The 15,120-nt window shown below is 37.6% G+C and overlaps 1 protein-coding gene across 3 annotated transcripts in view; it reads left to right on the top strand.

Annotated features, from left to right (window-relative positions):
* APLF (aprataxin and PNKP like factor) overlaps positions 1 to 15,120 on the top strand; it is a 93,811-nt gene that overhangs the window by 38,547 nt on the left and 40,144 nt on the right. For all 3 annotated transcript variants that reach the window (XM_065927249.1, XM_065927247.1, XM_065927248.1), the window contains one exon: positions 5,454 to 5,638. In XM_065927249.1, the coding sequence (XP_065783321.1) occupies positions 5,454 to 5,638 (185 nt within the window). The remainder of the gene's footprint in view (positions 1 to 5,453; positions 5,639 to 15,120) is intronic.

Genomic DNA, 15,120 nt, shown 5'->3' with positions numbered 1-15,120 from the left:
AGGAAATAACAGTTTAGTACCTGGATCCAGCTAATTAAAGTTTGGAGTACTTTGACTTTTTCTGCTCTGTAGTTTTTATTGTTGTTGTTATGTTCGTTTAAGTAGTTTATCACCCAGATCAATAGACCAATGCTAGTGATTTTTAAAAATCAATTTCCAGGATGCATTTTAGGTTCATTTAGGTATAGGATACTTTAAGTCTTTTACAGCTTTAATACTACATTGTGTTGATTGATCTTTATTTAGACTACCTGAAACAGTCTTAATATTTTTGAACCATCTGTGTCTTTAAATACAGGAAAAATAATAATGTTAATTGATGTTAACTGACTTGACTTACCTAAGATCATAATAAATGGCAGAAATATAATGAGATGTAGCTCTGCCTGACTGTAAATCACATGCTCTGAACCATATCACTTTATAGCCACCTAAATTTACCCTCTGTATGTTTTGGAAGTTTAGTTTTGTTTTTGCTTTTTATTTTATTAATATGCTCTTGCATTCTCTTCTAGATCTTTTCTCAGTTTAACTGTTGTTTTAATTCTTATATGTACATGAATGTTTGCTGTTATCAGGCTATCCTTTCTGTTTTTCAGCTAATATACTTCTAGTTTATTTAGTTTCCTGGGTCCCCAGGTATTATCCCTTGGATGTTATCATGAGTTTCCTAGACCTGAGCTGAAATTTTTTCCATGTCCCTTACTGATTGGTAAGTGAGTATATTTGGGCAAAGACTATCAGAGCTTTCCCTTCTCTTTGCTTATGTCTGCTTCCTTAGCTCTCTAGGGCCCAGGACAAGGTATAACTCCTAGGGTTTGATGTTCTTGGTAGATTAAAAGGAGCTTTTATATTTTCACTGGTTTCATGCTACCCTTTAGTATTCTTCTTTCCCCATCTTCTAACCCCCCAACATGAAGTAATGAAAAGTGACAGATGCTGATAAAGGTTGAAGTAGTAAATAGTCCCCAAACTGTTAGGTTTACATTTAATTTTGTACAGTGAATATTTTCTCTGTGACAATACAGATGATAAATATTTAACTGACATTGTTTAGTTTGATTATAGTTCAGTGTTTACTTATAGTATGAGTTATTCTGTTTATTTCAAGCAACCTTGCTGAGTGGTCTAACTAATTCTGATTGTTTTTTAGCCTCTTGGATTTTCTAGATGTATAGTCATATCTACAGAATTATGATAATTTTGACTCTTCTTATCTATTTGTAGCTTTAAAAGCATTTATTTCATAAGTTAGATCCTATAAATTTTAAATAAAAATGGATAAAATTGGCATCTCTGTTCCTGATTTTAACAGGAATTGTGTTAGTACTTCAGCATTTAATATGATTGGTATTTGATTCTGATATTCTTATTATGTTTGGGTTGATTGATTCAGGGATAACTTGAATTTTTTGAAAAAATTTTTGGCATAGAAACAGTTCTGCATTTTCATATATTAATGTAATTAATGATGTTGGTAGGTTTCCTATTGTTGCACTATGCTTGTGTTCCTGGGATAAGTTCATTTTATCATGATGGCATATTATTTTATGTTGTTAGATTTATAAATATTTAGGACATTTGCATCTATATTCGTAAGTATGGCTAATATTTTTCTCCATATGTGCCATCCATGTCAGATTTTGACATTATAGGTATGTCAGCATTGTAGAAAATGAATTAAGTGATTTTTTAATATATGTTCAAGGACAGAAATATCTTTTTTTTTTTTTTTTTAATAGAGCTTTCCTTTATCACAATCTGTGCCTAGTGCCTACTTCTAGTAGTTGATAGTTCTGGAATAGGAATAGGTTAAGTTGACCAGTAAAAAAGAATGAAACACCTCAAAGCAGATTAGAACAACACACATTTAATGTATAAGGAATTATCAATTCAAATTGGTGGAGAAAGGATGCATCATTGTTAAATACAATGTGGGAGAATTAGATTTCCATCTAGAAGAAAGTAATAACAGAGCACTCACTGCTCATGTCACATTTATAAATAAGCTTCTACTGAATTAATAACCAGTGTTAAAAATTGAAGCTAAGGCATTTGAAGAAAATTTAGGGAAACAGTTTTTTATTACTTCTGGGAGACTTTCCTAAGATGATGGGAAGCCTAGAAATAAGGGAAAATTTGACAGACATATTTTGGTCCAGAAATTCCAATTCTAGATATTTATCCCAGAGAAGTAATAGCATGTATACTTTTAGTCCTGTGTGTATTCTTGTATTTACTTAAACTTAAGAAAAAGCTGAGAAAAATATATATAAAATTGTTAATATGGCTGTTAGGAGTGGTTTGTTTGAAGGATAAAATTAGATGGATATGATTTTAATGACATTACATATAGTTGAGCTAGCACTCGTGTAGTGTTAGTGTAATTGGCTCATATAAGTAAATGCAATTAGTAATTGTTCAAAATAAACTAATTTGTAATAATAGCTAATTTCTTTTACATTTTTATCATTTAACTGTACTCATCCTGAATTTAGAAAAATGTATTTTATATACCAGATATAAAGATTGTTATGAGCCACTGGGCTTACCCTGTGGCTCAGCAGTAAAGAATTCACCTGTGATGCAGGAGATGCAGGAGATACGAGTTTGATCCCTGAGTTGGGAAGATCCCCTGGAGGAGGAAATGGCAACCCACTCCCGTATTCTTGTCAGGAAAATCCCATGGGCTGCAGTCCATAATATTAGAAAGAGTTGGACACGACTGAGTACAGCATAATAGATAGATGAGCCAGCTAACTTATTTATCTTATATATGCTTTGTGAAGAGCATTTAAACAATATCAAAATGACTTCTTGCTATGCAAAAAGAAAGAGCTCTGGTCCCTAGAAGGAATATTTATAGTATCTCGCTTGGAATTTTAAAGAATTGAATATTATAAATGTGTGTTTTTAAATTTTAGACTTTTATGTACAACTAAGATCTGTGACACACAGAATGTGGTAACCTGCCATTTGTGCAGAAACTGTGTCTTATTTAGAGTTTTTAGTCCTAGCATAGTAGACAATATCATAATTGATTATTTCCCTTGGTTTGACAATTCACATCTGTTGTGTCATCAAACTATATAGTCAGTTCCATTTAGCTTTATTTCTGACAGTTTCTAAAATGGAAGGAAATGTTTCCTAATTTAGGTTTAAAACAAAGATGTAAGTAACTGAGGCCAAGTTTACTTATTAGTTTATACATGTTTCTTTTGATAAATATATTACTTTTATATTGGTTCAGTGATTTTCCTGTTTAATAACATGGATAATATTCTATTAGTCATATTATCAATTTTTATTATCAATTTCAGGTCATTTCAATATCCTTTAGAACACCTGTGAGCAAACTATAGCCTATGAGCCAAATTCAGCCCACTACCTGTCTCTATAAAGAAAGTTTTTTTGGAACATAGCCACTCTCATCTATGTATGTATTATCTGTGGTTGCTTTCACACTACAAAGGTAGAATTGGGTAGTTGTGATAAATATACAGCCCATAGTGCTTAAAATATTTATTCTTTGGCTTTTTACAGAAGTTCGCTAACCCTTGCTTTAGAACATTAGAATAGTGACTACAGATTGCCTTACATACCTGTATCCAGGCTCTCAAGGGACCTTTGGACAATTTTCTGTTTATGCTCACAGTTTAATTACTCATACATATTCATTGAGTGCCAGTATATGCAGAGTACATCATGAGAAACGCTGGGCAGGATGAAGCACAAGCTGTAATCAAGATTGCTGGGAGAAATATCAATAACCTCAGATTTGCAGATGACACCACCCTTATGGCAGAAAGTAAAGAGGAACTAAAAGGCCTCTTGATGAAAATGAAAGAGGAGAGTGAAAAAGTTGGTTTAAAGCTCAACATTCAGAAAACTAAGATCGTGTCATCTGGTCCCATCACTTCATGGTAAATAGATGGGGAAACAGTGGCTGACTTTATTTTGGGGGGCTCCAAAATCACTGCAGATGGTGATTGCAGCCATAAAATTAAAAGACGCTTGCTCCTTGGAAGGAAAGTTATGAGCAGCCTAGACAGCACATTAAAAAGCAGAGACATCACTTTGTCAACAAAGGTCCGTCTAGTCAAGGCTATGGTTTTTCCAGTGGTCATGTATCGATGTGAGAGTTGGACTATAAAGAAAGCTGAGCACCGAAGAATTGATGCTTTTGAACTGTGGTGTTGGAGAAGACTCTTGAGAGTCCCTTGGACTGCAAGGAGATCCAACCAGTCCATCCTGAAGGAGATCAGTCCTGGTTGTTCATTGGAAGGACTGATGCTGAAGCTGAAACTCCAATACTTTGGCCACCTGATGCAAAGAACTGACTCATTGGAAAAGACCCTGATGCTGGGAAAGATTGAGGGCAGGAGGAGAAGGGGACGACAGAGGATGAGATGGTTGGATGGCATCACCAACTCAATGGACATGGGTTTGGGTCGACTCTGGTAGTTGGTGATAGGCAGGCAGGCCTGGTTTGCTGCAGTTCATGGGGTCACCAAGAGTCGGACATGACTGAGCAACTGAACTGAACTGAACTGAACTGAACTGAACTGAACTGAACTGAACTTTGTGTTAGCCGCAGGTCTAGATGCTGGAGACAGAAAGTAGGGAATAGTGAAGAAGGCACAGGAAGCCTCTGCCCTCATAAATTAGAGAAGAAAGACAACTAACCATGAAGATTTCCCTCTTTAGGTCTTTTTTCTTTTCTGATTAGACAGTTCATGAATTTTTTAACAAAATATGATACTGACTTAAGTTTCTCCACTACACTGAACCTTGAATAAGGGTTATGACAATGCAGTGTCCATTGTTATTGGAGATTTATTTTCTTTTATTAGTTAAGTTTGTAGAGGTTGCTTTCCCTTTTCAGTTATTTTAGGTTTTTAATCTGTCTTTAAGGTAATTTAAGGTGCATTTCTCACCATGGGTGGTAGGGGCTCAGTAAGTATGTGTAAAATTCATTGATTGCTATAGGTCAGATTTTCTGTTAGAAAAATTCATTGCTAAAATTAAGAAACTATCCATATAATAACTAATATACATGTGATACTCTGATAATTTATGTATCTTACCTGATTTACTCCTCCTCATAACTCCATGAGTTTTTATAATTCCCCTTTTCTAAATGATGAGGCCAAAGTTCAGAGAGGTAAGTTTAAACAGTTAAAGGATGGTGCTTGCCCACATTAGCATCTTGGCCTGGATATCTTCAGGACTGGAGTTCTTGGCCATGGTGTTGCTTAATACTTCTTGAGATTTGGAAATATGCATTTTCAGATTGGCCTTAATATAGATAGAACTTTAGTATTTGCTCTTTTATCATTTTTACTTTTGCTTTCATTTCTTTTTTTGGGGGTATGGATTATTGACATTTGAAGGTACAGGAGATAATTTTCTTCTTCTTTTTCCTTGTGTTTATGTGCTTGTGTATGATTAAGATGATAATGTAACCCGGGAAAGTGAAAAAGAAAGAGTCTGCAAAGAAAAAACCCAAGTAAACATAACACAGCAAGGAAAAAAGCGATTAATTTCATCAGGAAGTTCAGAAAGTACATCAGCAGAGCAAGACACAGGAAAAAAGTGCAAAAACGGTGATCAGGAAGAGTCTATCGTTTCATCCAAGGTGATTTTTAAAATATTCATTATTTGGTTGTTTATTTTCTCCATCGAGTGTTCTAGTTAGGATAATTATATGCTATATATATCAGTGAAAAACCAAAAATGCTTTTTATATTGTTTCTCAAGATTTGTTATTTTGTTTGATTTTGTTGTTTGGCTTTGCAATATAGCACTTGCAATGTCGAAAACAGTGCTATTTAATTTAGAAATTTTCAGACTGAAAAATAGGTGGAGATCACTTGACTCTGGACATAATTTGGTACCTCCCTTTTGAAACTCTGGGTTTTTGGTCATTCTCAGGCTGCCTGTCACTACTTTTCTCTTGGTAGATATTAAGAGAGGAACAATTAATGAGTAGTTCCTAACAGCCTGTGGCAGAATTACTTCTGGGTTTACTTGCAGTATTTATAAATCTTTTTATCCTCTTTCAGTTTTTGCTAATTCATTAGAATGGTTTGGCTGACTTAAGCATTCTTTGATACTGGTTACTCTAAGAAAATGAAATTATTGGATGAATTTCAAAAGAAAGGAGGGGAAAAAGAGAGAGATGACTCTGGGACAAAAAGATCAGGTATTCTTCCTTTCAGGAGAAGAGTGGCTTTAAATGATCATGTTCATGGTCCTTGTAGTCCTGTGGCTAAGCTCTGTGGGTCTCCATCTGTTTAGTCTCAGAGAGAGCCAAAGGAATAGGATTGCTTTTAGAATAGTATGCACTGGATTGATTGAAACTTCACCCACTATCCCAGAGAATCAGGTTTTTTATAGTTCTCCCCTCACTCCTGCCTCCTCTCTAGTGAGAAACAGAATCCTTTCTTCCAGCTAGAAAGCAGGGTCTAATCACTATAGGCTTAACTCTTCTGCTTATTTATGGAGTCAAGCTTAATAAATGAAAACAAAATGTATTCTAGCTCACATATATTGACCATAAAAACTTAACTGTACATTTTATGTGAATTTTGAGCCCTAATATTCTCTGCTCTACTCTCTAAACATATTATTGACCTAAAGCAAGTAGATTTCCAGATATTTCTCCAGCAAAGATGAGTTTATTTGGGATCAGCCAAGAATTGTATTTTGGAGTCTTCAGCTATGGGTGCAAGTTCCTGAACAGCAGAGGAAAGAGAATGCTTTTATAGCCCATAATAAACAAATTTCATGGATTTTCATTGACTGAGTCTTTGCCATGAAGGAAGAGGACTCTTTCTTCTTCCTCTTGCGCTCTGCTGTTATCTCAGGGCATGAGAACTGTACTTCCTGGTTTCTCAACTCTATTTAATTTTTTATATTTCCCCATTTTGGTCAAGATTTTTCTCTGAAAGCATTGCTAATCAAGAGTCAGGTTTTCAATGACTTTTTGTCCTTTAGTGCCAGGAGGGACCTTTGCTGGGTGTGGCATCTCACATTGGAGTGAAAGTACACAGATTGGAAACCTATTGAAGTCACATTCAAGTATCAAGGAGAGGTAGGAGGAAGAATTTTCAGGCACTTTTAATCTAAACTTTGTATGTTATAAAAATCATAGAAATTGGAGGGTATTGAAGTGTTCTGTCATCATCAAAGGTTTGACAGACAAGCTGCCAACAGGCCTGGTCTGGATATCTTCAGAAGGCTGTCTCATCAGATGTCATCTGCTTCAGTTCTGGGAAATCTTTTCTTTCAGGTCATCAGATAATGCGCAGATCTAGTCAGAGTTTGGTACATTTTTTATATGTGTCGTGTGAATCCAAGAGTCTCCTTCTTGGGGTTTGGTGGCACAAAGGCTGGTTAGCAGTACGTGATAGGGGCCTTTCCAGTGAGGTTGAAGAGAGTTCTTCTGGAGGTGTTTCTTTCCAATAGACAAAATATCCAGTTTATCAGGTGTATTTTAGGTCATTATCCCCCCAAGAGTACACTGTGAAAAGATTGCTCTACTAAAACACAGTTATTTTTAATAGCATTTAGGCTTTTGCTATATTGGAGTATCTTTCCTTTTACCAGTTGTGAGTCAAAAGAAACAAGAGCATCCTGTGACTATCTTTAAGTGCGAGAGCTTATGAGTTCTGAAAGGGGTGGATCTGAGATTCAGAATGACCAATGACAATGCTTTTGGCCAAGGCATTTTGACCAATTTTTGGAGGGCCTTTACTAATTTTGTTAACTGAGTAATAATAATGCCATTAGTGCATTCACCTAAACGGGGACTGAGGGTGGTAAGCACAGTGAAAGTGTTGAAAATTGGCCAAATAGCACAGACTTGTTGAAGTACCTGACCAATAAGAAGTGTTCCTTGATCGCCATGAAATTTGAGAGGAATTCCCCTGATAGGGATAATCTTTTCTAAAAGGACTTTAACCACGGAAGAAGCAGTAGCATGTTTGCAAGGGATGCCTGTCTGTGTGTGAAAACACATAGACCATTACTAAAACATATTTGTATCCATGAGCCAGAGGAAGTTTTGAGACCTTGAATGGTTCATTGGGCTGTTTAAATTGTCTGGGAACATTATAAACAAGCTTTCTTGGGTTGTATTTCAGACAAGTGGGACAAGTGAGGTAGATATTTTTGATGGCCTTGTTAATATTTGCACATCAATATTGATTGATGAATGCTATCATTTTGTCAGTAGACCAGTGGTTTAATGCATGTACAGTGCTGAAGAATAGGGATTTTAGAGTGTCCAGGAGGACTGGGTTGTTAGTCTAAACCAGAGCTTCCTCTTTTATCAAACCAACAATTTTTAAATTTCCAATCTTGTTTTTCCTTTTCTGAAGCCAGTTGTTAGGCTTCTTTAGTCTCTTTTTTAAAGTTATCATTTGGGAAAATTTCTCTTTGGACCAACAGCCTGCTATTGGCCCCATTGCTACTGGCAACATTCCCTGCAGAAATGTCATCAAAGTTATTTCCCTTAGTTTCCAGAGACTCAAGTGTAGAATGTCCCAGAATATTCATAATACCTAAAGTGGCAGATAAAAGTATTACATCCAGTAAATATAAGGGTCACTTAAAATTTTATTTCAGCAGGAAGTAAGGAAGTCACATTGCTTCACAGGATTCCAAAATCATAAGCTGCTGTGTAGTGTATAACTATTATATTTGTGTATAATATTGTATAAGTGTATACCATCAGTATAAATATTGGCCGCTTTGCCCTTGGCTTAAGTACAAGCCCACATGAGAGTGTATAATTCCGCCTGTTTGGCCAAAGTAGCCAAAGGTAAAGGTGCTGCCTCAACAACATCAAAAGGAGTGGCAAAGCATGCCTAGCGTCTTTACCGTTGTTACCTTTTAAATAAGAATGTCAGTGAACCTTGAGAAGTCAGTGTTACCCGGAGGTCTTTCCTGTAAACCGCTATGAGTCAGGAGGCGGTCAGTCAGTGTCCTCTGTGGTGGTCAGTCAGGGGCTTCTTTGGTGACAGAGGCGAGAAGAGGAGCAGGTCCAGCATAAAGGAGTTATGTGAGGAGAAGTTAATGAAAGGACTTACTTCTTAGGACATAAGGCACCTGATTGAGAAATATTAATTGTGATGAGAATTCAGGAGGGCTTCTACTGCATGATGTACAAAAATGGTTAAAGGGGATCCCGTGACTTTCTTGGTGGTCTTAACCAAAAGAGCAGTAGCCATAACGGCTTTAAGGCAAGCAGGGTGTCCCTATGCCACAGAGTTCAGTTCCTGGCTGTAATGCAGTGTGGGCTGATGGTGGACCCCTGGTTTTGGGTGAGTACCTCAAGGGCATTTTCTTCCTTTTCACATATAAGAAGGAAAGAAAAAAAGAGAATCTGATAATTGGGATTCTCAAAGGCAGATGGGTTCGTGAGACACAACTTTAAGGCTTTAAAGGCTGTGTTGTTTGGTTCTTTCCTTAAGTTTGAGTCATGATTGTTACTGTTTAATAAAGCATACATAGGTTTGGCCATAAGAGAGAAATTTGAAATTCAGCTTTGGAAATAACCAACCAGCCCGAGAAGACTTAGCATATAGCAGGGTAGTCTTGGGTTTGGGGAAGCTTAGGATCATGAAGTGTATCTGGATCTCCTTAAAACTTTTGTGCTGATATCAGATGCCCTGAATATCAAACCTGGGTTTGGGTAAACTGTAATTTTCCTTTGATGACCTTATGTTCCTAAAAGCTTTGGCTAGTGGATACTGTCTTTTTTGTGAGGAGGCTTGAGAAGGAGAGCAAAGAAGCTAATGAAACACATATTACAACAAAGTAGAACCTCTAGGGAACCTTACATAATCCAGATCAACCTTTAGTATTTGTAAGAAATAAGGATTCTCAGCAAAACCCTGAGTCATTACTGTTCAGGTAAATTGCTTTTCTTCCTAAGTGAGGGCAGAAAGATATTGGTCAGCCTCATCAACTGGAATGGATGTTAGTAATTATGGTATTAGGAACAACAGTGTCAAGGGATAACAATGTTGTTTACTGCTCAGAGATCCTGGAGGAACCTCCACCCTCCGCCCCTAGGTTTTGTTCACCTGACTGGTGTAAGGGTTAGTGAGCCCTTGAGCCTTGTAATGTTCTTTTATGGTCTTTATGCCTTTCAGGGCTTTCTTTTCTTATAGAATATTAATTAAGTCTGGTTAAGTGGTTTTTGAGGGATCTATTTGAATCTTGGGATGTGTGCTGTGAGTTTTGCCGGTATCAACTGGAGATTTTACCCATAAGGGGAGTGGTAACTAGGGACCAGTGATCAATATTTCCAGATCAGTATTAGCTCTAGTACTATCAGAGGCAAACCAAATAAAAGATGTCAAAGGATCATTTCATTCACCTGGTTCATTACTTTGATAACTGTTGTCAAATTCTAGAATTATTTTCCCTTTTTGGGAAAAAGAAATTCCAGCATGACACTTCATTAAGAAGTCTCAGCCTAATAAATGAGTTGGGGGCCAAGGAACTAAGGAGAAAGGGGTATGCATTTCTCAGAGGGCCCAAGTGAAAGGGAATAGGTTCAGAGACAGGAACCTCTTGAGGCTCATTAGAAATCCCACTAGTTGAGTACAGCCACTATGGAAAACAGTGTGGAGATTTCTTAAAAAACTGGAAATAGAACTGCCATATGACCCAGCAATACCACTTCTGGGCATACACACTGAGGAATCCAGATCTGAAAGAGACACGTGCACCCCAATGTTCATCGCAGCACTGTTTATAATAGCCAGGACATGGAAGCAACCCAGATGCCCATCAGCAGATGAATGGATAAGGAAGCTGTGGTACATATACACCATGGAATATTACTCAGCCGTTAAAAAGAATTCATTTGAATCAGTTCTAATGAGATGGATGAAACTGGAGCCCATTATACAGAGTGAAGTAAGCCAGAAAGATAAAGAACATTACAGTATACTAACACATATATACGGAATTTAGATAGATGGTAGTGATAACCCTATATGCAAAATAGAAAAAGAGACACAGAAGTACAGAACAGACTTTTGAACTCTGGGGGAGAACGTGAGGGTGGGATGTTTTGAAAGAACAGCATGTATATTATCTATGGTGAAACAGACCACCAGCCCAGGTGGGATGCATGAGTCAAGTGCTCGGGCCTGGTGCACTGGGAGGACCCTGAGGAGTCGGGTGGAGAGGGAGGTGGGAGGGGGGATCGGGATGGGGAATACGTGTAACTATATGGCTGATTCATGTCAATGTATGACAAAACCCACTGAAATGTTGTGAAGTGATTGGCCTCCAACTAATAAAATAATATTAAAAAAATAAATAAATAAAAGTAAAAAAAAAAAAGAAATCCCACTAGTTGATCTGTGTTCGGACTGCTCTATGGTAGTGGTGTTGAGCCCTGAGAGTATGACTTCAGGATCAGTTAGGACTAGAATAGACTTGCCCCCAATCTGTAGAAATGTTTTTCCAGGTTGATGGAGAGGGGAGGCTGGGAAGAGCCCCTGTTGTTTCTTAGAGTCCTGTCATTGAGAATTGGGCAGATGTTGGAAAGGCTGGTTAGAGGACTGAAGGCATCTGAAGTACTTAACAGTACATTTGTAGCAGTCTCTTTCGAATGTCCTGGCTCTTCGCAATAATAGCAGAAACAGGGAGGGTTTTGGTTTTGTTTGGAGTCTTTAGTTAGTGGTTTGAAGATAGACTTCCTTTTGGGTGATCCATCTAGAGTTTGAGCTTGCTCGCTTGCCAGATGAGCTAAGTATGGAACTGATAGTTTCCCATTCTGTTCTGGTCCTTTTTACTAGAAAAGAAAGGACCCAGTTCAGTTTATGTTTAAGTAATAAACATGGGGTTAATAGATACCCAGGTGGAATCAACACCTGAAAGAAGAGTAGAATTTTCCTTTAAAACAATCTGAAGTTGATTGTAATAGTCATGAATAGGATCGTCAGATTTTTGTGTACAGGCCTGAATTCTGTTCCAATCAACAGACTTTGAGAAAGCCATAGAAATCACCTGATGAAATTGCCTCATGATCGCTGAAGTGTGATCATATAATCGACTTCCCAGGTGGCTCAGGAGTAAAGAATCCACCTGGCCAGTGCAGGAGCCACAGGAAACACAGGTTTGATCCCTGGGCCTGGAAGATCCCCTGGAGTGGGAAATGGCAGTCTACTCCAGTATTCCACCCAGAATAACCCCATGGATGGAGGAGCCTGGCCAGCTATAGTCCTTGAAGTTGCAAAGAGTTGGAAAAGACTGAGCATGCACACATAATATAATAAGTTAGTGGTCTGGTCTCTGAGCTGTAATTCTAGAGACCTTTCAAGATTTTCCCAACTAGCTGCTTTTATCCAGTGCTGGGCCTAGTCTTCACTGACAAGTATAAAATTAGATGATATATGTCAGAAACCAGGTTGATAAGTTTGAATAACTATATTAAATACCTCTGCAAATCAATGAGGATCTTCTGTTACTTTGGAAAAGTCTTTGACTATGGCTCACAGTTCAGCTTTAGTCCAAGGAATATAAGAAACTAAGACTTTAACATCTGGATTCTCAGAAGGCTTAATTTTAAAGGGACAGGTTCTGGCAGTTTCAGAGGAAGAGAGTAAGGAGAGTTTCAGAGAAAATAAGAAGTTTGGCAGGAGAATGAGTGTGGGGTCATTGAGGGTAGAGAGGAGGTGTCGACAGTGTAGAAGAGAAGAGGAAGATTGTGCCAAAGGTGTAGGAACTAAAGCAGAGGCAAGTTGGCACCAGATGTGGAACCTGAGAAAAAGAAGCTAAGGAAGAAAAGCCTGAAGCTTCAGAAACCATTCTATTTTTCTTTAATCATATGCCTCGGTTAATCTTAAAATCTTATTTTGCAGAGAAGCAATTTTAAACTTCTGATAACATTGGGAAGCTTCAAAATACCAGTCAAAATCGTCATTACATTCAGTCCTGGAAACTTTGAGCCACTGTAATCCATCTTGGCTTTAAGAGAATTAAATTTGGGGATTTCAAAAGTTTCCCACAATGGCCATTGATATTCTAAATTGCCTTTGGTCAGGTTGGTCCATTTAGTTGGAAATGCACATAAAGAAGGACTAGTTTTTAAGCAGAGAATCAGTTGAAGTATCTATTGTGGGGGGTGAGGTAACCTCAAAATATTTAGGTAACTGGAATCTTACTTCTCAGAGGTTTTCTTCTATAATAAAAGAATAATTTTCAAGCAGCTTAAACAATTTACAACTTAAACAGCTCAATTCAAACACCTTGCAACTCAAACAACTTGCAGGCCTAATAACAGCCAGTTCTAAAGAAAGAACTTGGTCCTGGAGAAGCCAAGCTAAAGACTTCTTAGCTGACCAGTTGAAACAGTCTGATCTCAAAGTCAGACAAAGTGCCAAGTGGGTACCCTCATGCAGAATAAGGCCTTAACCTGGGAGATTAAAACTCAAAGTAGATTCCAAACAAAGCTCAGAGAGCTTCAAATGCAAAGAAGGTATGAGCTCACATCCTGGAGAAACATGTACCTTCAAACTCCAGGATCTGTGAGAAAAAGCAATGATTACAGTGGACTTGATTGTGGATGCTGCACCTGTTTGCTCACCAGCCCTGGAGCTGTTGAAGGTCTTCTCTGATCCCTGTATAGGCCACCAAACTGTTGACCTGAAACAAATGGACTTCCAGATATTTCTCCAGCAAGGAGGTGTTTATTTGGGATCAGCAATTTGAGGTCTTTAACCTTGGCAAGCCTCTGCTGCAAGCTCCCTCACTGTAAGGGAAGGAGAACTCGTAGAGAGAGGAAAAGGAGGTTGGCAGGACTATAGTCAACTAAGAGTCTGTGGCTCTTTTATTGGCTGAATCATTGCCAGGAAAGAAGAGGAGTCTTCTTCTTGTTGGGCTTTGCTATCATCACAGGGCTCCATCTTCTATCTATTTGAGGTTTCTTTTTATTGATTCTTTACAATAGCAATATAACTGCCTTTTTTTCCTAAGAAGAGAAATTTTTTTTCCCCCAGAAGAAAATCTGTAGTATACATGTCTTACTGTATTTAAAGCAACACATAAAGTTTGATAATCACAAGTGAAACTTTTAAGAAAGGTCAAGCCTTTTCTGCCAGCTATAAAAACTGCAATCTAGGTTGTTCAGAAAGAAAAAACTTAAGTTATCAGGAATATCAGAAGATCTAGATGTACAATAAAATCTTTGAAACATTACCAAAAATAGGTTGTTTATTCCTGAAAGCTGGGAGGGAGGTGATATTTTAAGAGTATCTTCATTTGTCTTTAGTACACTAGATTTTTACCTTGACTGACCAAAATAATAGGAGAGGTAAAGAATATAACTCTTATTCACATAGCTCTCTTTCAATTAAGACTGTATCCCCAGAGCTCCTTAGTGTTGGTTTACTACATCAAGTAATCTTATATCCTTTGCTCCTGATTGGCTATTTGGGTTGTACCATTTATAGCATGTCTCTGATCAGTCCCACAGAAACATTTATTTATTCATTCATTTAATAAGCATTCATTAAGCAAATAATAGTAATACATGTTAACAACAACACCTGAAAAATTACCCACAGCCATTTATTGAGCTCAAAGACCATTCTAATAATCATTACCCTAAGCAGTCTTTCTGTTATATGTAAGGCAGTATCCTGGAACATGGGGTTAAATGCATAAAGATGAAAAAGACATAGTTGATGAGGAGCAAATAGTCTTGTGGGGCACATGATTCAAATCCTAAAATAAAGTGACAACACATTGATTTTTATGGCAGTCTTGAGGAGGACTCCATAAACCAGCTTCTAGGGAGGGGTTCCTGAAAGAAGTGACCCTGAGCCAATCCTCAGGGCAGTGGGCATGAACCAGGTGTAGGAATCCATCCAAGTAGATGAGGCAGCTGGTATAAGAGCAGAGAGGGTCCAAAGACTATGCTGGGGACCATTGTTCTTAGCGTTGTTGGTGCAGAGCTGGGTGGCAGGGCAAGATGAGGATGAAGCTGGTAGTGTGAACAAACTCATTGAAGGAGGACCTTGAAATGTTTTCAGCCAGAGATAATCTTACCGACTTTTCAAAGGAGAGATTGGAAGAGAATAAGATTAAAAA

The sequence above is a fragment of the Muntiacus reevesi genome, chromosome 3 (genome assembly GCF_963930625.1).
Source record: "Muntiacus reevesi chromosome 3, mMunRee1.1, whole genome shotgun sequence".
Taxonomy (NCBI): Eukaryota; Metazoa; Chordata; class Mammalia; order Artiodactyla; family Cervidae; genus Muntiacus; species Muntiacus reevesi.
The sequence above is the reverse complement of the archived record's forward strand: the minus strand, read 5'-3'. Positions and strand labels throughout refer to the sequence as shown.